The sequence below is a fragment of the Hydra vulgaris genome, chromosome 08 (genome assembly GCF_038396675.1).
Source record: "Hydra vulgaris chromosome 08, alternate assembly HydraT2T_AEP".
NCBI classification, from domain to species: domain Eukaryota; kingdom Metazoa; phylum Cnidaria; class Hydrozoa; order Anthoathecata; family Hydridae; genus Hydra; species Hydra vulgaris.
The window spans coordinates 28,538,198-28,565,764 of NC_088927.1; the positions used below are offsets into that span (position 1 = coordinate 28,538,198).

The 27,567-nt window shown below is 28.6% G+C and overlaps 1 protein-coding gene across 1 annotated transcript; it reads right to left on the minus strand.

The window, feature by feature from the left end:
* Positions 1 to 4,585: 4,585 nt before the first annotated feature.
* Positions 4,586 to 5,365, minus strand: LOC136083206 (uncharacterized). Its single transcript, XM_065802611.1, has one exon. The coding sequence runs from the start codon at positions 5,363 to 5,365 to the stop codon at positions 4,586 to 4,588; it is 780 nt and encodes a 259-aa protein (XP_065658683.1).
* Positions 5,366 to 27,567: the final 22,202 nt, after the last annotated feature.

Below are 27,567 nucleotides of genomic sequence, written 5' to 3' on the forward strand. Positions count from 1 at the left end.
TAAAAATATCTCATACCGCTTTTTTTCTTGGTAATCTCTTCGGGTCAATTTTTTGAGGAGTCGGTGGTGGGGCATTTCTTTTATAAATGTTTTTATCGTTTTGCCGTATTTCGCCTTCTTCCATTTCTGATTCTATATCGCTAAACTCATTTTGTTCGTTTATGGTCTTCTTTCCCTTTCTTTCCTCTTTTTTTTGACTTTTACTTTTCACAATTTCAAATGCTGGTTCAGTAGGAGCAATTTTGGTTACTTTGCTTTCGGATAATTTTGGTATTGTGGTTTATTCTCCTCCGGCTAGTTGCCATACAGAGACCACCATACCAAGGCACGCAAAGACATGTTCAGCCCCCCAAGAAGGAGCGTCATAACCGCTTTACGGCCGAGAGTAAAGTGAGTTTTGCAAGAACGAAGTTATCTCAGAGCAAAAGATGGAAGTAATAATGTTAGAAAGACAGAATAGAGAAAGCGGACAGGATTGCACGTGATGTTAGATTGTGCAAATATAATTCAGCTATTTCATTAGAAACAGGAATTATTTGAGATCGGATAATTTTGATGTCAATTCATTATTATTTTCAGCTAGTTGATAACTAGATACGAAATCATTCGATTCGTTTTTGTCTTTATTATGGTGTTTATTTGGAATAGTTTCTGCAGTTGGTTTTTCCGTTGGTTTTCGAGCAATACACCGTTGTTGAGGCGGATGAGAATACTGGCATGTAGAACAAAGAAAGGATTTACCGGCATAGTGTAAAGCTATTTTGATACCACCAATTTCAATGGTATGAGGGATCTCCTCTAATTTTACTTTTGGATTAATTCGAAATAGTCGTCGGCTGTCTTTTAAATTACGGTCAAATTTATATGTTGTGTGTGTTATTGAATATACTTCCCTAATAAATGGATCCAATTCTGAAAGAATATCATGGTCTTCGACTAATGGCTCGCATTTAACCGTAATTAGTAGCCCTATGTCAGAAAGTATTTTTAAATTGATGTTTTGGTTACTTCCAGATAATTGAATGGTTGATTCGCTAACATGTATAGCGTCTTCTTTTCTTTTTAGTTCCATCACCCAATTTCCTTTTTTGTTGTAAGTTAAACTATTGATTTTATTTTTCCCGATAAGTAATGATACTTTCTCGTAAATTTCTTGAGCTCTGTTTTCTTGATATTTTTTATTGAAGCTTTCGGTCGGATCCATATAAACATGTAAGTCTAAAATGCATTCAAGTCGGTTAGATTTTGAAGATGTAACACTAGCGTAACTTGCCATATGACGACAACAATAAGCAAAACTAGCAGTGTCTTAATAAATTTTCACGATCTCTAAATAAACTTCAGCCAAACTGAATAAGGCATCATATGCCTTATTTACACAAATAAAACTGTTAGTTTTTTGTGTTTCTTAAGTTTTATTAAAAAAATTAGCAAATATAGTAAGGAGTTGTAGTCAATTAACGTTACTAATGCGATTTAAGACGACAGTTGTTGAAATTTCATTTATATTTTTACTTGTGGTTTTATAATAACTTAAAAAAGCAAAAACTTGACCGAGTAAAACTAAAACAAAATGTAACGCAACTAAGATTACAAAATTTTTTATATTTTTTTAAATTACTGATTTAATATGGTTTAAAACCTAAGGAATTCTATAAAAAGATTTCTCAGAGTAATTACTGTAGTTAAAAATCTAATAAAAACCCATAGTGGGCTCGAATTTTCTTTCCGTGGCCAAAAGTCCCAAATAACTCAAATCTTCTTAACTTTTTTTACTTTATTATTATTAAAACATAGGTGCTTTACTCTACTCAAAAATGTATCCGTTTAATTACTAGAGATGAAGGCAATCTTGCTAGAATGACTTTAAAATTGCGCAAATTTTTTTTTTTCAAAAGTACTTAACCTCAAATTCTACATAACTTTTTTCAATTAAAAAAAGCTATTGAACTATTTTTATTTTAAATAAACATATTAACTTAGTGCTTATAAAAAGTATATGTTTTAGTTATATATTTGTATTTAATTTATTTAAAATGTCTTAAAATTGTTGGTATTTTAAAGGTGTTTTTCAAAATTTCCTCATCTTCCTTTTTCTAAATGCCACCCGAAGATAAAGATATAGAACGCGCGCACAGAAGATATAGAACGCGCGCACAGAACGGGGAAGAAAGAAAACGAAGACGGCAACATTACAAGAAGAACTTTTGTAGTTAAATTTCTAGATTATAAAGATCGTGAAAATATACTAGAAAATTATAAAAAGCTAAAAGTGTGGAACGAAAAGATTTACATCAATGAAGATTTTAGTGAACGAACAACCATCATAAGAAATTATTTATTAAAGTCAAAGAAATACGTTCGTCAGGTAATTTTGCCAAAGTGGTATATAATAAATTAATCACCAAGTCTTTCGAAAAGGCTATCTGATTATCAAAAAAAAAAAAAAAAAAAAAATCAAATTTGACATTTTTATGTATATATGTATGTAATATGTACACATTTATGTGTGCATACATATATAGTGATGCATACAAAAACTTTTGAATATTTTTGAAATAACAAAAACATACAAAATGGATTCAACTTATCAGAATGATTTTGAAAAAATATCGAATTTATTTCAAACCAATACTCTCAAATTAGACTATGAATCTGATCCAGATATTAATTATTATAATGAGATAAATGGATCAAAATTCGAACCCTCTTACTTTTAGATAAAGATAAAATTAAAAGCATATTAAAAAATGATAATCGTGATTATTTTAATCACGAATATCAGTTAATCACAAAATCAGAAGTTTAAAAAAGAATTTTGATAGCTTTTTAAATATGATTTGTCAAACGGAATATTTTTTTTAACGTTATTTGTTTAACTGAAACTTGGTGGGCAGAAGAAGATTTTAAATCAAACTCTAATCTCCATCTTACAGAGTTTAATACAGTGTTTTTAAAGCGTAATTTTAATAAACGCGGAGGAGGAGTTACTTTTTACAAAAAAGAAAACATTGCAAATAATATTAAAAGCGAAATGAGTCTTACTGATAAAAATATTGAGATTTTAACGGTTGAAATATTAAACAAAAAATTTAAAAATATTTTATTAAACTGCAGCTATCGGCCACCAACTGGAAGAACTGAGTACCTAAGCAATTATCTTGATCATAATATAATAGAAAAAGCTAGTCATGAAAAGAAAAAAAATTATATACTAGGGGATATCAACCTAGACTGTTTCCAGTACAATGAAAAACAAAACATTACAAAGTTTTATAACCATTTATTTGAAACGGGAACAGTACCTATTATAAATAAACCCACCAGAATTATAGAGTTCTCATTCTCCTTAATTGACAACGTTCTTACCAATGACTGTTTCAATATAACGCTCAAAAAAGGTATTGTAAAAACTGATGTTTCGGATCATTTTCCAATTTTTTTCTGCTTAAGAAGTAATGTAGAAATTTGGGTTAGAGACTTTAAATACATTGGAGATTCTATTCATGTTTTTAGATCATACTACACAATTGGGAGCGTAGACACTGAATGTTTACCTATTTTGTGTGTAGACGAAGCAAAAAATAAATTCAAAGATCGCGATAAAGGATTTTTATAATGAGTTTTAAAAATATTTTTCGATCTTTTAAAGAAAAGCATGATCTTATGAATGATAAATTAAAAAAAAGTAACATCTTTTGGAAAAAAAACTGTTTTTCGAATAAGCAATGTGAACCAATTCTATTACGATGTAATAGAAAAAGTTTTGAAGAGATCACAATCAGTTGTACATCGTATTACCCCACTTTAAGGTGCGGTTCAGAAAATGAGGATATTTATATTCCGAGCAAAGTTTACTGTTGTTGAAATATGAAAGGTTAATTAAGAACATTGACTGTATAAGGCAGTTCAATTGCGATCATGTGAATAACACTTTTTATTCCAACGTGGATTGTCCGGAAACTTCGGCCAAATAAAAATTTTAGAAATCATTTTATAATTTTTGTTGGATCTCAGTTTTCACAATTACTGCGCATGTTTTATTTATTTATTTATTAATAATAACTTTACCTCATACCTAAAAAAAGGTATTGAGCTTTCCGTACCTGTTTATATAATATAATTCATAAAGTGGAATGTAATTAATACAGCTAAATACTGTTTTCTATTATCTCTAACACTTGTTTGTTTAAGTAAGTTTAATTGCTCTATTGTTAAACATAGTTTAAGTATTAATTTCAAAAAATAGTAAAATATCAAACAATTATATTATGTAAAATACTATAAGTCACAGTTTTCAATGTTGCAGTTTTTTTTAAACACTTTTATAATTACTTAAGTTACATTGACCATACCTAACCTAAAAGCCAGGTTCAAACAAGTATTCTATTGTCATATTTTTTTACTTTATAATTTTGTATTATTTTTTCATAATACAAAACGTATCTTGCTGAATCATATGTGTAACAGGTGATGCGGAAGTTATCGGACAAAATAAAAACGTCAATAACTTATTTATAAATAAAAAAACAAACTAATATTATATTTTTTTTAAATAAAGCATTTATCTTTTAATAAAAATATATTATTTTTTATATGAAAAAACACCACTATCTGCAATTGATCTCAATTTTGCTCTGACGCCTTTCATATGCGACTGTAAAAAGTTTAAATCAATTTCGTGTAGGTTTAGTTTAATGCGATCAATCAAAACTTGCTCTGTTGAAGCTTGCCAATCTCCCTCGTAAACCTTCTGTGCCAAATGTCCCCAAAAATTTTCAATTGATCGTGCTTGAGGCACATTTGGGGGATTGGATTCTTTATCAACGTAATAGACATTTTGGTCCATCCAATTTAGAGAATCTTTAGAATAATGAGAACTTGCTAAATCTGGCCAAAATAAATAGTTAAAGTCTCCATGATACTTGTGAATAAATGGAAGAAGTCGTTTTTCTAAACATTCATTAATATAGATTGATGAATTGATCGCTACAGCCTTGGAAGTGCGAATCAATACAACGGACATACAACGGTCAGATATGGCTTTCCACATTAATAATTTTTTTAGAAATTTCTCTTCTCCTATAAAAAGAACACTTTCTGGGCATGTCTTTTTGTTGTTTGTGTAGTATCCAGAATTTCCAGGCATGTTGTCCCTTGCAAAACAAAAGTATTTTTCGTCATCGATGACTAGAAGCGATTTTTTGTTATAGAGTTGGTTAACTAGTTTCCTGCTTCTTTTCTTTGGCCTTATTTGTTGTTCTATAGTGTATTTAGGAATCTTTTCACGTTTTCTATATTTAATATTCATTTTTTTTAACTGACGACCAATTGTCGATTGATTTACACCGAATTTAATACCCATTTTTCTCTGACTGACCCCTTTTCGATTTTTGACAAGTCTCGCTAATTCGGCTTTCTTTTCTCTAGTCCAGGATGTCAGACGACCAGGGTGCTTCCTATCAGAAAACGATTGAACAGTTTCAAGTCTTTTTAGGTTATCATATATTGTACTTCGAGCAATTCCTTCCTTTTCAAAATGATTTACGATTTTTTTTTTCAATATTAGGTTTATTTACAAAAAACATTTTTAGTCGCTTTCGAAAAGATTCTCGTTCAGCTGCATTTAACCTCATTTTAAATAATTGTGTTTCAAATAATAAAGTTTATATTTTATAGAACGTTTATGTCTACGCATAAAACGACAAAAACTAATTATTATGCTCAAATAATGAAATTAGGATTTGTCCGATAACTTCCGCATCACCCGTTAATACCGTTAAATAAATCAAAAGATCTAGGTTATCGTGATATACTTAAATATCATCTTATTCAGTTTCATTATCAGTTAATTTATTTTTGTTCTTTTACTTTTAGTTTATTAACAGTTTTATTAACATTAATAAAGCAAATAAACTAAGTTTTAAGTAACTTGTTGAAATATCTTCTTTTTTTGTTTTTGTGAAACTTAAAGCAAAAAAACTCTACAGAAAAGATTTTTTCTTAATCAATAAAATAATTGTACAAAGCAAATATGCGTTTGCATAAAACTTTTTTGTTTTTTGTTTTTTGTTTTTTGTTTTTTAGCTTAAATAACTGTTTAACATGCTTAGTATCTTCAATATATAAAAAAGTTAAAATGCGAGAAAGTTGTTGTGAGTTTGTTACGATGCTTTGACGACGTTGTATGGTCAGGTTGTAGCTTAGCACTGGCAAAAATTGTTTGACTTTGCAGATTAAGTTTAAACGAAGCTAAATACTGAATATTAGTTAAACTTTGGTTACAAAGTTCATCGAGTATTTTGTACTCATAAAATTTTGTTCAATAAATGTACTACTTTCTATTCACTCCACTATTCGTTAAATAATTCGATCAACTGTTTGTTAAAACCCAGTTCAATGTTCAAGAATCTGAATTTAGTTTTTTAGTTAAGTTAGGTATATTATTAGCTATGTTATTTAAAACTTTTTTTATCTCCAAGACTTAATGATGATATGAAAAAATCAAAATTATGTTCACTAAGTCACCGAACCTGAATTATAATAAAAATAAAAAAATACTCCACAATAGGATATGTTTACTTTGATTACTTTAGAAAAATTTAATTTTAAGCATTCAACATTTAAAAACTAAATCTTAAAAAAGTATTAGTTATGTTGTTAAATATTTTTTGCTCTTTTAAAGACAAAATGACGATATGAATTAAGTAAAATCACCTAAACAAAATGTTTAGGTGATTTTACTGAACTCATATTACAAAATCACCCAGCCGAAATAACGTCTAGAAATATACTCCAAAAGAGGATATGTTTACATTGGGGAACAAATACCCATCGCAACTTTCTGCTGAGCAATATTTGGTATATTTGTACTACAAAGAATATGACAGGTAAGAATTATTTCAGCGTCGTTAAATGTATTGCGAAGTGGAACTTTTTTTTTTGTAGATACGCATTAAAAAAATTGAAAATTTATAAAATTAAAAAAAAAGTCGTTACAGTTCATCATGTTTTCTAATTAATTATTATTAATTTATCAAAATTTGTAGTTAAAAGGTTGTAATATAGTTAAGAAATTCATCTCACCTGCCAAACAATTATGGTATTTGTATGCTCAATTTTTCCCGCGTATATGTTGAAGCACTTTTAAGTTGATTTACTAAGGCGCAATCGCAGTGAAGTAAAAAATACATTGACATGATGGAAACAAAAACATATCAGAGGAAAAAAAAGCATGTCCTACATGGGTTATATTCGGGTACTGTGTGGGATTTATGGGAACCAATATGGAGCCCAAAGGAGGTTAGATATGAGTTTTTTTTTTCACTAGGATATCATAATAAATTCTTAGTTAAAAAACCCTTTATACAAAAAGAGTTAGAAGAGAACAGTGTGGTCAAAATTTATACATGGATTTGAAAAGTTACAACTTTATGTACCACATATATAATATTATATTATATTTATAATAAAGTTTAATATATTATTAACTGTTTAACATTATTTTATAATATTTTATCTATTTTAATTTTTAATTTTGCAAGTTTTTATCTGAAATGAAATGATATGAAGCAATTTTTTTTAAATCTCTATAAAGAATACACAATACTGCACCATCATCTTCAAAGCAAGGTTCCAAACAAGCAAAATGTTGTTATTGTTCCTGGCAAGAATCGTTTTTTAAAAGAAGTTTTATTTTGAAGAAAATGGTATGTTTGTTTTAAATCTTTTTTTGTATCATACTAGATAATGAGTGTTCCGTTTAGAACAATTCCATAATAATATGATGATTTAATACTTTTTGCCAATAATTTTTTGTGTCATTCTTTTAAATATTTCAACATACATTTAATTTCCTAATGTTGGATTGTGTTTTTGAGGGTTCGGGTTAAAGGTTTTCACTACAAGAACTTTGTATACAAATTTTATATTATAATTTTAACATAAAAATATATAACATTTTTTTTAGTTCTTATATTATTTTTAGAAAAGAAATTAAGAAAATTTTTTAAACACTGGAAAAATACAAACTTAAAGATAGCCACGAATATATTTGAAATGATGTATCATGAGAACACTCATTATATATCTTTGTCTTATCATTGTCATATTATGTTGAATAGTATAATAAAATATTATGTAATTTATATGTGAATGAATTTTTATAATTAAAAATTGTAGTAATAAAGTATTTGTCTCAAATTTACCCCTAATGGAGATATATTGATAAAGTATTAACTACTTTTTTAATATTAAATTTACATTTATTGATATTGTTTTACTTTTTATCTGATTTATCTTTTCAATTTTAAATATTATGACCAAAATAGTTTTTACGTCCAATATGATAGGCATATATGTTTATAACTACGTTAATTATATATCCTTTTAATTTTATGGCTAGAAACTTTTTTTAAAAGTATATTTAAAAACATATTTATTAAAGTTTTGAACACAGACGATGCTTTTATATACTAAAAGATTTTTAAAGTTTAATATTAGTTTGTAAAAATGTCCCATGGGTGGGTTACCTTAATACAGAAAAATTTTTAATTCTTGATACAATACAAATTTCAAGTTTTACTTTGAACAGTCTCGCAAGTTCAACCTGTTACCCTAGTAGCAAGCTACATTGACGCAATGTGGGTACAATTTTGATTTACAATATTGGCTATACATAAGCTGCAATATAACGCCAACATATATATATATTTTTTCACAATCATATAATGAAAGCATGAAGTATAATACAAGTTATTTTAAAACGCATACACTAAATGCGTATAAATATCTATACAGGTGTGCATATACATAAATATGAACAGGCACATACAACAGTACGCGCATCAATAAAAAGTAAAAGATTCGGCGCAATAAATTTATTAAAAATATCATTTTGTTGTTTATTTCTCTCCTCCGGCGTCTGCCTTGTAGAGATATTAATAATGAATACAATGGCATTAATTACAAGACGGTCCACTGTTCCACTACTAAGTCACATATAAAACTCACAAGAGTTAAATACCTAATATAAAAAAATGAAGACCTCACATACACAAAAAAGAAGAAACGAAAATGAAATAAAATCAAAAAACAAAACAAACAAAAAAAAACAAGAAAAACATGAAAAGTAAGATTCGAAAATAATCGAAAAAGTTCCAAAAATAATCTGGGCATTTTAGTTTAGAAAAAGATTGTTGTTTATATCTATTTTAATTTTGTTATCTTCGCTCCAGATTTTTTCACATTGTAAAAGAAAAAACTCTTTACTGTTTGATATTTTTGAAATTTCGAATTCTTCATACAAAATCTTTTTGATTTTGTTTTGGAATTCCTCTAACAAACTCACTTTAGCAAACATTGACTTTTCATGGAACGACCTCATTCTATTACAATATAATTTATATAAAGGTTCGTTAAGAAGTAAATTTCCAATATAAAAACTATTTAAAGGTGTTAAAGGAAAAAGTAAAGTTTTGAATGTTTTTTTAAGAGGTGGATGATGTGGATAGATTTTATGAATAAGAGCGAGTGTGTATTTTATGAGTGATTGTGCTTTTCCACATCTAAACATCATATGGGGAAGGTTTTCCGTTTTTTTCATACATTGAGGGCAGAGATCGTCTGTTACAAAGCCTCTTTTTTTAAAAATCGAGTTGGTTGGAATCGCAAAGTGTATTAGTTTGTATTTAATTTCGTCTGCTTTATTGTTGATGTTACTTTTGTGGATGTAGTTAAATAATTGGGACCAGTCTTTTGTTGTTATGTTTCTCATGCTATATTTATAGTAGTCTGCCCATCTGTAAAATTTTCCTGTTAGGTTTATTTCTGCATCATTTTTGGAGATAGTGTATACATTTTTTGGTTTGAGGTTTATAAATTTGAGAGAGGGTGAGTTTTTTAGATAAATAGATGTTAGTGCTTTGTTGTGGTCGTAATTTTGGCTTTGAGAATTTATGAGGTGTTTCCATTTCGGTGGTAGTGAATTTATTATTTTTGTTATAAAGCAACACCTTTATACCTCGGTATAAAGGTGTTGCTTTATACCGAGGAGTTGACTCTCTAGAAAGCCGTTAGCAAATACTTTTGAAATGTCGCCTATCTTGATTATGCTGTTGTTTGTGGATTCTGGTGATGGTTTAAGGATTTTACGCTCGTGTCTTATATATGGATTGTAGAATATGGGTTGGTTTAGTACTTCCTCGATGGTAAGATTTTTGTGGTTGTTGAATTTTCTATAGAGATGACTCCACGTTTTTATTGTTTGACGGTAGTAGGGGGGTAGAGTTTTTCATGAGTTTGAAGAATGTGTGGTGAGAAATATAAGATTTCCTTGATTTGCATGTCGGTAACTATTAAAAATATGAAGGGCTGAATCTTTCCACGCTCCCTGTTTGTTGTCATCAAAATATTTGGAAATCCAACTTAGTTGAATCGATTGCAGTTTTTTTTTCACGTCGATAATGTTTAAACCGCCTTTATTGATAGGGAGTTTGGAAATTTGTTCAGGTGTTTTTATGGAGCTATTATTCCAAAGGAAGTTGTCGATTTTTCGTTCTAATAGTTTTATGGTTTTGTCACATGGTATAGGTAGGGTGAAAGCAAGATGCCATAGGCCACTTAGTAGTGTTTGGTTGATTATTAGAGCATTTCCTTTAATCGATAATTTAAATCTTTCCCACTTTTCTATCTTTTTGTCCAATTTTTCTATGCTTTCGTTCCATTGTCGGTTGATATATTGATTAGAATTAGAGAAATTAACACCTAGACTCTTAAGAGTAGAATCATGCCATACGAAATTTAGAAAACTGTCTTTTATCATAGATCTGTTTCGTCCAAGCCACAGACCTTGGCATTTGGAAATGTTCAACTTTGTTCCTGTACCTCGTTTGTATATGTTTAGAGCGTTGCCTAAAGCTATTATTGAGTTGTCATTCGATAGGAAAAAGACAGTGTCATCCGCATAATGTTGCAGTTTGGTTTCTTTACTGTCGATTGTGATTCCTTTAATTTCTGGATTTCTCCTAATAAATCCTGCAAAAACCTCTGCCTGAATTATATATAGTAGCATGGAAAGGGGACATCCTTGCCTAACTCCTCTGTATATATTTATTTTGTTTGATAAACAACCGTTTATTTTAAGATATGCACTGATGTCATAATATAATGTTTTAATTACATTGATAAAGACAACACTAAAACCAAATTTAAATAAGCAATCATATAAAAAATTCCAGTCCACACGGTCAAAGGCTTTTATTTGGTCTATTGACACAATGGAGGCATCTAAATTAATTTTGTTAGCTATATAAATTATGTCTCTTGTATATGCAAGATTTTGATATATCGTTCGGTGGGGAACACTTGCTGTTTGGTTTTCGTGTATGATTGTTGGGAGTATTTTTGCTAGTCGGTTTGCTATGATTTTGGTGAGTATTTTGTAATCTGTGTTTAATAGAGATATCGGTCTCCAATTGGAAATGTCAGTTTTTTCGCCTTTTTAAAATAAACATGTTATGATGGCTTGTTTTTGTGTTTCCGACATCTCGTGTTTTTTTATGATATCATTTAGAATATTAACTAAAATTTCACCAATATTATCAAAGTTTGATTTGTAAAATTCGACTGTTAAACCATCATTCCCGGGTAGTTTGTTATTTTTCATATTCGTTAATGCGTTTTTGACTTCAGATAATGTTATTGGTTCGTCCAATGATCGTTGTTGTTGTTTAGATATTTTTTTAATATCCGAATTATCTAGTATGAATTTTTGGAGTGTGATATCATTTTTAGTGTCTTTGTATAGTTTTTGGTAGAAATGTTCAAAAGCTTTAGTGATGTCTTTGGTGTTATTTTTTTCAATTTCGTCTTTGTCTTTTATTAATGTTATGACTTGTTTAGGAACTTTTGATTTTTCCAGGTGGAAGAAGAATTTGCTCGATTTTTCACCCTCTGTTCGCCATTTAACCTTTACTCTGATTTCAGCACCTTTGGCTCTATTTTTTTCATACATTTCAAGTTTTGTTTTTAATGCATCACTCAAGTTTTTCATTTTTGGGTTGTTATGGGCTTTTTTTAACGAGTTTTTTAATTGTTTTTTTAATCTGTATTCTTGAATTCGAGTTACTTTAGCTTCCGTTTTGCAGAATTTTTGTGAAAATATTTTTATTTGTTTTTTTAGATGGTCCCAGTCAGTAGTTTTATTTTTGGATTGATCAATTATTGAGGCGTGTGTTTTAATAATTTGGGAAATGTTTTCAATGTATTCTATTTTATTTAAATTTTTATTATTTAAAATCCAAATTTCTTTTCCAATATCAATGTTATTTATAGAAATCGCCGCACATACGGCATTGTGATGATCAGTAAATGTCATTGGTTCGTGCTTAATGGTGGTAAATTGGCGCATGTGTTTACTTATATATATCCTGTCAAGTCGAAGGATGTTATGTTGTTTGTTGATTTATAGGTGTATTCTTGGGCATGTGGATTAAAAATACGCCAAGTGTCTTCGATGTTTAAAGTTTTTAATAAAGTTTTAAAATCATTTGTTGACAAACATTTTTTTCTGTTTATTTGTGGATATCGATCAATATCATCTAGGACCATATTAAAATCACCTCCAAATATGATTGACATATTATTTAAATTTTTTGTTTTGATTGTTTTTGTTATTTCTTTAAATAAATTTTTCCTTTTGATTTGGTCAGCATAACTTGAACCGGATTTTCCGTAAACGTTTATTATTAAAAAACTGTGGTAATCGTTTCCTACAAGTATGTAATTAAAGTGACTTTCGTGGTCTTCGTAATGGTCAATTATTTTTAGATTATGCTTTGTTTTATTAATTAATGTTATAGTACCTCCTGTGTGTGACGTACTGTTAGAATAGTAGCCAGGATTATTCCAAAGTTTTATAAAATTTTCTGCGTTGTGCATTAAGATGCGTTTCTTGCAATAAGAAAAAATCAAAATTCATTTTTTTTAATTTTTCTATAATTATGTTTTGCTTGTTTATGTTAGCAAGTCCACAAATATTTACGGAGAATATTTTAACGGTTTCCATTTTTGTTTTATTACGTTTTATGATATGTTTGTGGTTTGTGGTGATATAATTATTGGTATGACAGTAAGAGTAATTAAATGCGTAAAGGAATGGAATGTCAGATGTTTTACATTTACAAAAAAGTTTTCTTGTAAAAAAATAAAATAAAAAGATTAAACCAGATAAATTAGAGAAAAAAATAACAATAACAATAATATAGTATAAAAATATCTCATACCGCTTTTTTTCTTGGTAATCTCTTCGGGTCAATTTTTTGAGGAGTCGGTGGTGGGGCATTTCTTTTATAAATGTTTTTATCGTTTTGCCGTATTTCGCCTTCTTCCATTTCTGATTCTATATCGCTAAACTCATTTTGTTCGTTTATGGTCTTCTTTCCCTTTCTTTCCTCTTTTTTTTGACTTTTACTTTTCACAATTTCAAATGCTGGTTCAGTAGGAGCAATTTTGGTTACTTTGCTTTCGGATAATTTTGGTATTGTGGTTTATTCTCCTCCGGCTAGTTGCCATACAGAGACCACCATACCAAGGCACGCAAAGACATGTTCAGCCCCCCAAGAAGGAGCGTCATAACCGCTTTACGGCCGAGAGTAAAGTGAGTTTTGGAAGAACGAAGTTATCTCAGAGCAAAAGATGGAAGTAATAATGTTAGAAAGACAGAATAGAGAAAGCGGACAGGATTGCACGTGATGTTAGATTGTGCAAATATAATTCAGCTATTTCATTAGAAACAGGAATTATTTGAGATCGGATAATTTTGATGTCAATTCATTATTATTTTCAGCTAGTTGATAACTAGATACGAAATCATTCGATTCGTTTTTGTCTTTATTATGGTGTTTATTTGGAATAGTTTCTGCAGTTGGTTTTTCCGTTGGTTTTCGAGCAATACACCGTTGTTGAGGTGGATGAGAATACTGGCATGTAGAACAAAGAAAGGATTTACCGGCATAGTGTAAAGCTATTTTGATACCACCAATTTCAATGGTATGAGGGATCTCCTCTAATTTTACTTTTGGATTAATTCGAAATTGTCGTCGGCTGTCTTTTAAATTACGGTCAAATTTATATGTTGTGTGTGTTATTGAATATACTTCCCTAATAAATGGATCCAATTCTGAAAGAATATCATGGTCTTCGACTAATGGCTCGCATTTAACCGTAATTAGTAGCCCTATGTCAGAAAGTATTTTTAAATTGATGTTTTGGTTACTTCCAGATAATTGAATGGTTGATTCGCTAACATGTATAGCGTCTTCTTTTCTTTTTAGTTCCATCACCCAATTTCCTTTTTTGTTGTAAGTTAAACTATTGGTTTTATTTTTCCCGATAAGTAATGATACTTTCTCGTAAATTTCTTGAGCTCTGTTTTCTTGATATTTTTTATTGAAGCTGTCGGATCCATATAAACATGTAAGTCTAAAATGCATTCAAGTCGGTTAGATTTTGAAGATGTAACACTCGCGTAACTTGCCATATGACGACAACAATAAGCAAAACTAGCAGTGTCTTAATAAATTTTCACGATCTCTAAATAAACTTCAGCCAAACTGAATAAGGCATCATACCTTATTAACACAAATAAAACTGTTAGTTTTTTGTGTTTTTTAAGTTTTATTAAAAAAATTAGCAAATATAGTAAGGAGTTGTAGTTAATTGACGTTATATAGGCGATAAACGACGACAGTTGTTGAAATTTCATTTATATTTTTACTTGTGGTTTTATAATAACTTAAAAAAGCAAAAACTTGACCGAGTAAAACTAAAACAAAATGTAACGCAACTAAGATTACAAAATTTTTTATATTTTTTTAAATTACTGATTTAATATGGTTTAAAACCTAAGGAATTCTATAAAAAGATTTCTCAGAGTAATTACTGTAGTTAAAAATCTAATAAAAACCCATAGTGGGCTCGAATTTTCTTTCCGTGGCCAAAAGTCCCAAATAACTCAAATCTTCTTAACTTTTTTTACTTTATTATTATTAAAACATAGGTGCTTTACTCTACTCAAAAATGTATCCGTTTAATTACTAGAGATGAAGGCAATCTTGCTAGAATGACTTTAAAATTGCGCAAATTTTTTTTTTTCAAAAGTACTTAACCTCAAATTCTACATAACTTTTTTCAATTAAAAAAAGCTATTGAACTATTTTTATTTTAAATAAACATATTAACTTAGTGCTTATAAAAAGTATATGTTTTAGTTATATATTTGTATTTAATTTATTTAAAATGTCTTAAAATTGTTGGTATTTTAAAGGTGTTTTTCAAAATTTCCTCATCTTCCTTTTTCTAAATGCCACCCGAAGATAAAGATATAGAACGCGCGCACAGAAGATATAGAACGCGCGCACAGAACGGGGAAGAAAGAAAACGAAGACGGCAACATTACAAGAAGAACTTTTGTAGTTAAATTTCTAGATTATAAAGATCGTGAAAATATACTAGAAAATTATAAAAAGCTAAAAGTGTGGAACGAAAAGATTTACATCAATGAAGATTTTAGTGAACGAACAACCATCATAAGAAATTATTTATTAAAGTCAAAGAAATACGTTCGTCAGGTAATTTTGCCAAAGTGGTATATAATAAATTAATCACCAAGTCTTTCGAAAAGGCTATCTGATTATCAAAAAAAAAAAAAAAAAAAAATCAAATTTGACATTTTTATGTATATATGTATGTAATATGTACACATTTATGTGTGCATACATATATAGTGATGCATACAAAAACTTTTGAATATTTTTGAAATAACAAAAACATACAAAATGGATTCAACTTATCAGAATGATTTTGAAAAAATATCGAATTTATTTCAAACCAATACTCTCAAATTAGACTATGAATCTGATCCAGATATTAATTATTATAATGAGATAAATGGATCAAAATTCGAACCCTCTTACTTTTAGATAAAGATAAAATTAAAAGCATATTAAAAAATGATAATCGTGATTATTTTAATCACGAATATCAGTTAATCACAAAATCAGAAGTTTAAAAAAGAATTTTGATAGCTTTTTAAATATGATTTGTCAAACGGAATATTTTTTTTAACGTTATTTGTTTAACTGAAACTTGGTGGGCAGAAGAAGATTTTAAATCAAACTCTAATCTCCATCTTACAGAGTTTAATACAGTGTTTTTAAAGCGTAATTTTAATAAACGCGGAGGAGGAGTTACTTTTTACAAAAAAGAAAACATTGCAAATAATATTAAAAGCGAAATGAGTCTTACTGATAAAAATATTGAGATTTTAACGGTTGAAATATTAAACAAAAAATTTAAAAATATTTTATTAAACTGCAGCTATCGGCCACCAACTGGAAGAACTGAGTACCTAAGCAATTATCTTGATCATAATATAATAGAAAAAGCTAGTCATGAAAAGAAAAAAAATTATATACTAGGGGATATCAACCTAGACTGTTTCCAGTACAATGAAAAACAAAACATTACAAAGTTTTATAACCATTTATTTGAAACGGGAACAGTACCTATTATAAATAAACCCACCAGAATTATAGAGTTCTCATTCTCCTTAATTGACAACGTTCTTACCAATGACTGTTTCAATATAACGCTCAAAAAAGGTATTGTAAAAACTGATGTTTCGGATCATTTTCCAATTTTTTTCTGCTTAGGCGCTGACCTCAAAACAAATACGCACGGAAAAGTAACATTAAAAAAACGTATTTATAACAACAATAACCTAAATTTATTTAAACAGCAACTTCTACATCAAGACTGGAGCTATATAAACTTTAATGAGGATATAAACATCATCTATAAATCTTTTTTTAATATATTTTATAAAATCTACGAAGCAAATTTTCCGTTACGAGAAATTATTCTTAACCCCAAAGACATTTCTTGTCTTTGAATAACTAAAGGAATAAAAATCCTCAAAAATAAAACAAAAACTCTACGTTAAATATCTTAAAAATAAATCAGACAAACATAAAAATAACTACACAGCTTATAAAAATCTATTTGAAAAACTCCGCAAAAAAGCCAAACAAATTTACTAATCTGACTTGCTTATGAAACACAAACATAATTCAAGGCGGGTTTGGCAAATAATGAAAGAAATTACTGACAAACATAAAACAAGCACAAATTCGATGCCGAATGCTATAAAAGTAGAAAATAAATTAGTTACCGATTCAAGTGAAATCGCTGCTGAATTCAATAAGTTTTTTTCAACAACAGGAAATAACCTATCAAATAAGATTCCTTATGTAGACAACAACTCTGTTGACGAATTTATATCGTCACCAAATTCAACTATAAATTTTTCAAATCTAAGTTATTATGAATTTGAAATAGCATTTAAATCATTAAAAAGGAATATTTTGTATTACTTTGTATTAAAATACTTTGTTGTATTGAATACTTGTTGTATTGAATACTTTGTATTAAAAGCCTAGATAAACTTAAAAAGAAGTTGTACGAAGAGCGATGGGAAGATGTCTATTCCTCAGCAGACCCCAATAGCGCGTTCGACAATTTTTTGAATACTTTTCAAAATGTTTATGACAATGTCTGCCCAAAATTAACCACTGAAATAAAAAATAAACAACTTAAAAACCCATGGATGACAAATAATTTGATAAAATCATCAAAAAGAAAACAAAAGCTTTATATAAAATTTCTAAAATCTAAAAAGGAAATTGACGAAAATGCGTACAAATCATATAAAAAGTTTTATCAAAATAACTTAAAACAAGCTAAAATAAAGTACTATTCTAATCAGCTGGATAAAAACAAGTTTGATATCAAGAAAACTTGGTCTATTTTAAATGAAGTAACTGGAAGAGAGAAAAAGAAACTCTCTTGCTTACCAAAACAAGTAATTATTAACAACAAAACTATAACAAGTGAAAAAAATATATGTCAAGAATTTAACAAATATTTTGTTAATGTAGGCGCCTCTCTTGCATCTAATATTGTTCAGTCGACTAAAATGTTTGATGAATACTTGGGAGATAAACCCGCGACTAGCATATCTAATGAAAAAATAAATAAAAACGAGTTTAACAAAGCACTATTTGAACTAAAGCGTAACAAGTCATGTGGATATGACGACATTACTAGTAATGAAGCTATCTATCTTATGGATAGTATAATAAAACCATTATTTTATTTAATAGCATTTTCATTTGAGAATAGTATATTTCCTGATAAATTAAAATTAGCTAAAATTCACCCAGTTTCTAAAAATGGTGATTGTTCTTCTGTTTCCAATTACCGCCCTATATCACTACTCCCTGTCTTTTCAAAAATATTTGAAAGGGTAATTTTTAATAGAATTTATGATTACTTGACATTAAATACGCTTTTATACAAAAATCAATTTGGATTTCAGAGATACTGCTCTACTGAACACGCTATTATTGAACTTTCTAATAAAATATCTATGTGCTTTGATAAAGGGGAACAAGTACTTGGAGTATTTATCGATCTCTCTAAGGCATTCGATACCGTTGATCACGGAATTTTGCTTTCAAAGTTAAAGCATTACGGCATTAAAGGCCTAACATATAAGTGGGTTAAAAGTTATCTTTTTAATAGAAAACAGTTTGTTGTCCTGGAGGAGTCAGGAGCTCTTGATATTGATTGCGGTGTCCCACAGGGATCGATCTTGGGACCTTTATTATTTTTAATATATGTTAATGATATGAATAAAGCTTCTCATAAAATATCGTCAATTGTGTATGCAGACGATACAAATTTATTCTACAGCAATTCTGATGTAAAAATATTGTTCGAAACAATGAACGATGAACTGGAAAGCTTTAACCAATGGTTTATAGCTAATAAGGTATCATTAAATTGTAAAAAAACAAGTTTTACTCTCTTCCATAAAATAAGACAATCAACTAATCTTCCGTTAAAGTTGCCAAAATTGTCAATTTATAAAAATGAAATAAATCGAGTAAATTATACAAGGTTTTTGGGAGTAATATTTGATGAGAACCTATCATGGAAAAAACATATTAGTCTTATTGAAGCAAAAATATCTTCTGCTATAAGTGTATTATATAAATCTAGGGCCTTTTTTGATTATAAATCACGCAAAATGCTTTACTTCAGTCTTGTTCATTGTCATCTCTCTTACGCTAATATTGTTTGGGCTAACACACACAAAACTAAATTAATAAGATTACAGAGGCTACAAAACCACGCATGTAAAGCGGTTAACTATTTAAAAAGATTAGAAAACCCTTCCCCTGTAATGAAATACATGAATGTGTTAAATAAATCAAAACTTAATTCGCTTCAAATACTAATATTTATGTATAAATATAAGAATAACTTGCTGCCAAAAGTATTTTCTGATATTTTTACATTGGCGTTTTCACAAAAATACAATCTACGATCAAATAGCAACCATAACTATCAATTGAGCAGAGTAAAATCGCAAGTGTCAAAATTCTCAATTATTAACCAAGGTCCGTCATTATGGAATCAGTTAAAAAAGAACAATATAAAAGATTTGAAAAGCACTTCCTCTTTTAAACAACAAATGAAATTGCATCTCCTTAACTTCTGATATTTATGCGTGTATGTTTATATATGTGTGTGTAAGTATGTTTGCATATGTGTTTGTGTATGTGTATGTGTATATATGAGGATGTATATATGAGTTTTTATTCTACACCTAGTATTTTTCAGAAAAAATATTTTATTGTAAATTTACTAAAGGCTTGTGGGCTTTAAATGTTATTAAATGTTATTGTAAATTATGTTATTGAGTTTTATTCTTCACGTAGTGTTTTTCAGAAAAAATGTTTTATTGTAAATTTACTAAAGCCATGTGGGCTTTAAATGTTATTGTAAAGGGGCTCTATGAAAAGATTGTGGTGACACCAGTCATCCGTATCTTCTTTGAGCTCCTGTCTGTCTTATATATATTCTTTGTGTAACGTAAAAGTTTCATTGTAATTTTATTATTTTATTTTATATAAACACAAAAAAAAAAAAAAAAAAAAAAAAAAAAAGAATAAAGCAGTTGGGCCTGATGATATAAATGGAAATATTATAATTGACTCTTTTAATGTGATCAAAGATATCCTCTTCAAAGTCTTTGAAGCATCTATTACTCATGGATCATTTCCAGATAGTTTGAAAATAGCAAAAATAATTCCAATCTTTAAAACTGGTGATCATACAAATATAACATACTATCGTCCTATCTCAGTTCTACCAGTCTTTTCAAAAATATTAGAAAAAATAATGTATAACAAAATATGCGCTCATCTTATTGATAATAAACTCCTCTATAAAAATCAATTTGATTTTCAAAAAAACAATTCTACCGAACACGTTATTCTCCAAGTAGCGCGCAGTATTGCCGACTCATTTAAGAATTCTCAATTCACACAAGGCGTATTCATTGACTTGTCAAAGGCTTTTGATACTGTTAATCATCCTATTTTAATTAAAAAGATGGAGAGCTATGGTGTAATAGATAAAACCCTAAATTGGTTCAAAAGCTACCTAAGTAATCGCAAACAATTTGATTATAACAAAGAATCCTCATTGCAAATAATAATGAATATAACATGTGGTGTTCCCTAAGGGTCCATACTTGGGCCACTGTTATTTTTATTATACATAAATGATCTTTACAAAGCTTCCAACTTAACGAACGTAAATTTTGCGGATGATACGATTTTATTTCAGTCGCACGAAGACATAGATATACTTTTTAATAAAATGAATAATGAACTAAAAAGAATATCATATTGGTTTAGAAAAAATAAATTATCTTTGAATACGGATAAAACAAAATTTTTACTTTTTCACCCAACCTCTAAAAAAAAGAGAATTCAAAATATCTTGCTTGACTTATTAATTGACAATACAATCATAAAAAGAGAAAAAGCTATAAAATTCTTAGGAGTATGATACACGAAAACTTATCTTAGAATCAACAAATTGATAATATTTCCATGAAAGTTGCTAAAAGCATTGGAATTCTATATAAAGCTAGATATATACTAAATAAACACCAACTAACTCAACTATATTATTCATTTATTCATTGCCATGTAAACTATGCTAATATTATATGGGGAAGCGCTCACAAAACCAAACTTAAATCTCTCTATCGGCATCAGAAACACGCAGCTTGCATAATTAATTTTGCAAATCGTTTTTCAAGCTCAACATCACTTCTTATAGAAATGAAAGTTTTAAATATATACGAACTGAATATTTTTAATATTTTATGTTTTATGTTTAAATGTAAAGAAAATCTCCTAGTGTATTTATAAATCTCTATAATTTGAAACCCAAAAACAAATATGAACTTCGTTGTAGTAAAACTATTCAAGAGTCATTTTGCAAAACAAAAATATACCAGTTTTTTATTTCTTATCGTGGTCCGTTTCTCAGGAATAAAATAGTATTACCTAACTTTGATTTTTCTTTCAAGTGGTCTTTTTCTTCCTTTAAAAAGAAATTTAAAAAAATGATATTTTCAACACAAAATATATTCATCTATTTTTAGTATTTCAAGTTAATATGATTTAATACATTATTTTTGTTTACTGTATGAAGAATATAATTTATACAACATATATTGAATACTTTATATTCTAATATTCAATATTGAGAATGTTATATACCTATATTATAAAATATTATGTTAAAACTTGCTTAACATCTAAAGAGTATTATAACGCATATGTAATTTTTTAATGTACGACCTTTTTTTCATATAGATTGTAAAGGGCTTCATAATAAGATCATGTGATCTTCTGGAAGTCCTACCAGTAATATATTCATTGTAAATTTACCTTGTTCATATTATTCTGGAAAATAAATTTCAAAAAATAAAAAAAATAAAAAATAGATTGTTTGATTTTTTGATTTTTGCATTTACTAAACGGCAGTTATTGTTCAAAAAAAAACCCAGCTGCGACCATGTATTCTTTATGATATATTTTTTAGTTCAAAATTGACGACTTTTTTTGCTTTTATACAAAGACCAGTTTAAAGTTAAGATATTTGCTTAAAAAATATATATATATATTTAATTTTATTTAACACATCAAACTGTTATTGTTTAAAATAAACTTTTTTGTTATTATTTTAAAGTATTCAAAAAAGGAAAAAAAAAAAAGGAAAATCATTTCGCTATAAATACATAAAAATCAAATATTTAAGTATTCGATTCCAACCAAATGCCTCTTGAAATTAGAATTAATGATATTTAAGAAGTATGAAGGTTGTTTAATACTATTAATTAAAATCAGCTGCGACTAGTTATAATTTAAACTTAAAATCGATTTTTAAAGTTCAAGATTTTAGACTAATTTAATTTTTACTATACAATGCATTGTGACGTGAAAAAAATTATTTGTCTGGAAATTTGAAGTTTATGTATTATATGATTATATGAAGCCTAATTAGTTGATAATTGCAGCGATTTGATTGCAATTATGTTCTGAAAATAATAAAATTATTTGTGTAAATTTACACTAAATTATATATTTATAAGTAGGGGAAAGGCGCCTATGATGGCATAGCGCCTATGATGGCATACCGGTCATATTTCCATTAAAATTGGTTTTGGTAAAAAAATGATTAGACCTTCATGACTATACTGACTTTACATTATTTTTGGTGAAAAAACGTCCCTTGTGCACAAGTATTGTTTTTATAATCAACAAAAATCGATTTTGGGATGTGCTGTTGTAGTTTTATTTCCTTCATATATTTAAGATTGTGATTTTACTATTAACTGTGCAGAAATGAAATTTTCATGCATTTTATATTCAAGTTTTGTGCATTTAGTGGAATAGTTACTTTAATTTTATCTTTTGAACAAAGCAGACACAGCTTGTTTTAATGAAAATGATGAATTTTACCCATGATGGCATACTGACGAGTTTAGGGTGTTGAAATATTGACGAGTTGGGAAAACCTTTTTTTTTATAAGAAAAACTTATTTTTAAGTAAAGTTAAAAGAAAGCGATGCTCCAAAATTATTTTTGGTCCAAAAAATACATAAAACGCATATATATATTCTATGCGCATGCGCAAAATTTTACAATGCTGGTGTGTAGCATGAAATGGTAAATTAGGATGGTTTCGAGTAATTTCTGGCTTTTCTGAGGGAAGACTCTAAGTTTAAATGAAATCATTAAGTTACCCTCGATCCTAACTAGCCCCATCCTCCCCTATGCCATCATAGGAGCAGTGGTTGCCTATGATGGTATACTTGTGCTTTTTTTTACAATAAGAATAACTTATAAAAAAAATAAAACTGATAAAAACTCTTAGGATCTATTATTGTTCTAGATGTAACAAGGAATGTATCCATATCAAAACTTTTATTATTGGTCTTCAGGATACTGAATAACGAAGCTTCAAAGTTAAGTATGCCATCATAGGCGCCTTTCCCCTAGCATTATTAAAACTCTTATCTTATAAATAATCAAGTTATCTTATAAAAATGTTTAATAACATAACTCGACTTGGAGTATTTGAAAAAATTAAAGACAAAATTTCATCACAACTTACGTCAAGACAAATCGTAGATCAGTATAATAGTATGCTCAAAAATTAAAGACAATATTTCATCACAACTTACGTCAAGAAATAAATTAAACGTCATTAATTTAAATGATTTTTACTCGTTTTGAAAAAGTTTTTCTCGAATTTGTTTGTAAATGCCGATCAAAACTTAGCAAAAAATATTTTAGAAATAAGAGCAAATTTTTAAGTGGCGAGTCATTTTGGCCTAATAATAAAATTTTGCCTTTAATTATTCAGGCAAACCTAGCGAACAATCATCACAAACCGTCGATTTAAATGTTTGGGAGACCATGTCAGAAATACGAAGATATGCCCTACCGAAGTAATCGTCGGCACGCATTCATATTTTTAGTAAATCACGACCATGATAAAATCTTACAAGCAGCAGAAATGGGTCTAAAAAAAAAAAGCGATATAGTTTACTGTACGTAAAATAATGTTTATCAAATACAGATTCGGCAAATGAAATAAAATGTTTTATTCAGGACAAAAACAAGCAAATTGAACCAAATACGCTATTAGAGGTATTAGCATTAACGACAGCTATGAATTTATCGAAGACGCTATATCAAGTTATGAGAAATAACTCAATTAAGTGTAATGCGAATTTATATACTACATATAACAACATTTGCGACGAAAAAATAAGTGTTATCCTGACGGTATTTATATAGCTGAAAATGGAATGAGAGGCGAAGTTCCACTGAAAGAATTGTTACACCATGCAGTTCATAGAATGCTGCAAATAACTACTGTTAAAAATAAAATATCTCAACTTGATTTCATTGAATCCTGTATAGGAATGACTTGTATTGCAAATAGGGCTTCGACGGTGTAAGTAGCCAAAAGCAGTATAAAAAAAGATTTTCTGTCCAAAAAGGAAACAATAATGAATATAATGATTTAATGTCTGATCAAAGTTTGTTTTTTACTTGCCTAGTGCCACTTAAGTTATCGTATGGTGATATGACAATTTGGGAAAATCAAGTGCCTTCTTCAACGCGATTCTGCTGCCCACTAAGAATTCAGTATATTGCTGAAAACCCTTTAGTTTTAAGAGAAGAAAAAAAATACTTTGACAAGCAAATCAATTTGCTTGAGGAGAGTGCAATGATTATTGATGTAGAAATAATGGAACCAGAAGCTGAAAAGAGCTTGTAATTGAAATAAGCTTCAATCTTAAGATTACAATGATTGATGGAAAAGCATTTAATGCAACTTGTGACTACAAATCGGCTCAAATTTGTAATATTTGCAAATGTACTCCAAGATTAATGAGTAACTTAGATAAAGCTCTGATCCGTTCAACGGATTCACAAGATTAGAGCTTGGATTATTGTCATTACATGCATGGATTCGATGTTTCGAGTGTATTTTACATATAAGTTATAGACTTGATATTAAAGAGTGGCAAATACGTGAACCTGAAAATATAAAATTAGCAGCTGTAAAAAAAAAGTTTGTTCAGCGTGAGTTTGCATAAATTGGCCTTTTGGTCACATGCCTCTTCAAAGCGGATCTGGGACAACAAATGATGGCAATACTGCTCGTCGTGCTTTTTCTCAGCATGCAGAGTTTCGTAAATACAAAAATCAAACAATCTTCGGGTGGCATTTAGAAAAAGGAAGGTGAGGAAACTTAGAAAAACACTTTTAAAATACCAACAATTCTAAGACATTTTGAATAACTTAAATACAAATATACAACTAAAACATATACTTTTTATAAGCACTAAGTTGATATGTTTATTTAAAATAAAAATAGTCCGAAGCTTTTTAATTGAAAAAAGTTATGTAGATTTTGAGGATAAGTATTTTTGAAAAAAAAAAAATTGCGAAAATTTGACAATTTTAAAGCCATTATGAATGGTTCTAGCAAGCTTGTCTTTATCTCTAATAATAAATAGGATACATTTTTGAGTAAATTAAAGCACCAATGTTTCAATAATAAAGTAAAAAAAAATTTAGAAGAATTTTTTGGGACTTCTCGCCACGGAATGTAAGTAAATTTAAAAAATGTTTATTTCATGTCTATTTTGTTAAAAGAAATGAGCGAAGAAAGCATAACGAATCAATAGTTTCATCATTTAAGAATGTTCTTAATTTAGTTACAAAAAGCCCTGCCGCACTATAACATTTTTCACCTTTGACAAACGATGGTGGAATAGTTAACAAAGCATTGTACGTTTATTCAAATAAATGACTTCAACTTCTTTTGTTAATTTTTTCAAAAATGCTCATTTCTTTTTTAATAGATGAAACGTTATTTTGAAAATTTATTACAATTGAAACATTGGTGTTTTTCTTTGACAAACAGCGATTCAATTCTTCTTTTTTTGTTATATTTTCAGTACATTCATGTTTAGCCTCATTTTCTTGATTTAAACTATTTTCATTACCATTCTGATCAATGAGAAATAAACGATGAACAATTTCTTTAATTGTTAGAGCAATTTCATTTCTAGGTCGTTTTAATATTACATTTTTTTGTGTAAGTGCTTTTAGGTAAGTGTTAGGATCATCTAAATATTCTAACAAGTCTTCTACATTAATAATTCTACGTTCAAATATTCTTTTATTTACTGCTTCATAGAATTTTATACCAGTTTCACTTGATTGAGCTTTCAATTTAGAAAGTAAAAATTCAAATATTTTTAAAGCATCAATTATATTGCAATCTCGCCTTCCCAATGCAAGTGAACTTACCTGAATGATTTCTAATGATTTTACAACTTCCTCAACCTGCCTAATTTCACAATTTGTTGGATATAAATGAATAACTGACAAATTTATTAGTACTGATTTTATTATTTCTTTCAACTCCAAGAACCACTTTAACATTGCCAACATTGAATTCCAGCGTGTACGTACATCAATTATCATCACTTTTTCCTTTCTCAGTTTTTCTTGACACTATCTTTGCAGAAAACTCAACTTTGTCCGTCGCTTTTTTCAAAATCTTTCTCATCATCATCACATTCGCCATTTATTGAAGAGTTATCAAGTTCCATTTCAAAATATTCGTCATCAGGTTCTACTAAATTTCAATGATTAGCATATAAAACATCTACCACAGCCAAATGTATGCCATGACTATGACAAATTTAATGATAAGTACCCATCAATCGTCCCATTTTTTTCATTAAAGACAAATTATCTGTTATAACAGCGATTATGTGGTTTTTGAGCTGCAAACCGAACTCGCCTAGTTTTTTAATAACAATCTCAACTGCCTTGATAGCTGGCATTGTGTATTTTACTCTTATCATACCAATACTAATCACATTTCCGTTTTTCATATGGGTATTCATACACATATAACGTCTATTTTTTTTGGAGCTCCACTCGTCTAATGATAATGAAAATCTCTCATCATCTTCTATTTTCTTTTTTACATCACTTTTTAATTTTTCTCTAATCTGGTCAGCATACTCAAGTTTAATACTTTTAATTCCTTGTCTTTTGATGGCATTTTTAAACCTTGAGCTTTCCATCCTTTCATAATTTCTTCACTATTTGCTAAAGTTGAAAACGGTATTTTATCTAAAGCTGTTAACTTTGCAAGAGTTAATCCAGGACAAGAATTTCGTTTTTGAAAGTAGGATGAAACTATCTTATTAGAATTACTTTATGCAACTAATGAGCTTGCTGAAGCAGGCTCTAATAGAATGTCGTTTTTGTGTTGCATGTGGTACATTAAGGATGTAGTTGATAAATGCGATTTAAATTTGGTGTTACAATGCTTGCATTTAAAAGTTCGTGAATTGTTTTTATTTTCTAATAAATGAACCCAAACCTTAGTTGTTTTTTTTTTTGGCTGCACCCATATATCATTGCTGTTGCATATGTGTAATAAATCCTAAAATTATAATATAATTTATAAAAATCTTTGCAAGTACACCATAATTCAAAACAGAACACACATTTCCACGAAAATACACTCAGAGAG

Excerpts from the sequence above, each read along its gene's own strand:
- LOC136083206 (XM_065802611.1), bottom strand. The coding sequence starts at position 5,365 with ATGGGTATTAAATTCGGTGTAAATCAATCGACAATTGGTCGTCAGTTA.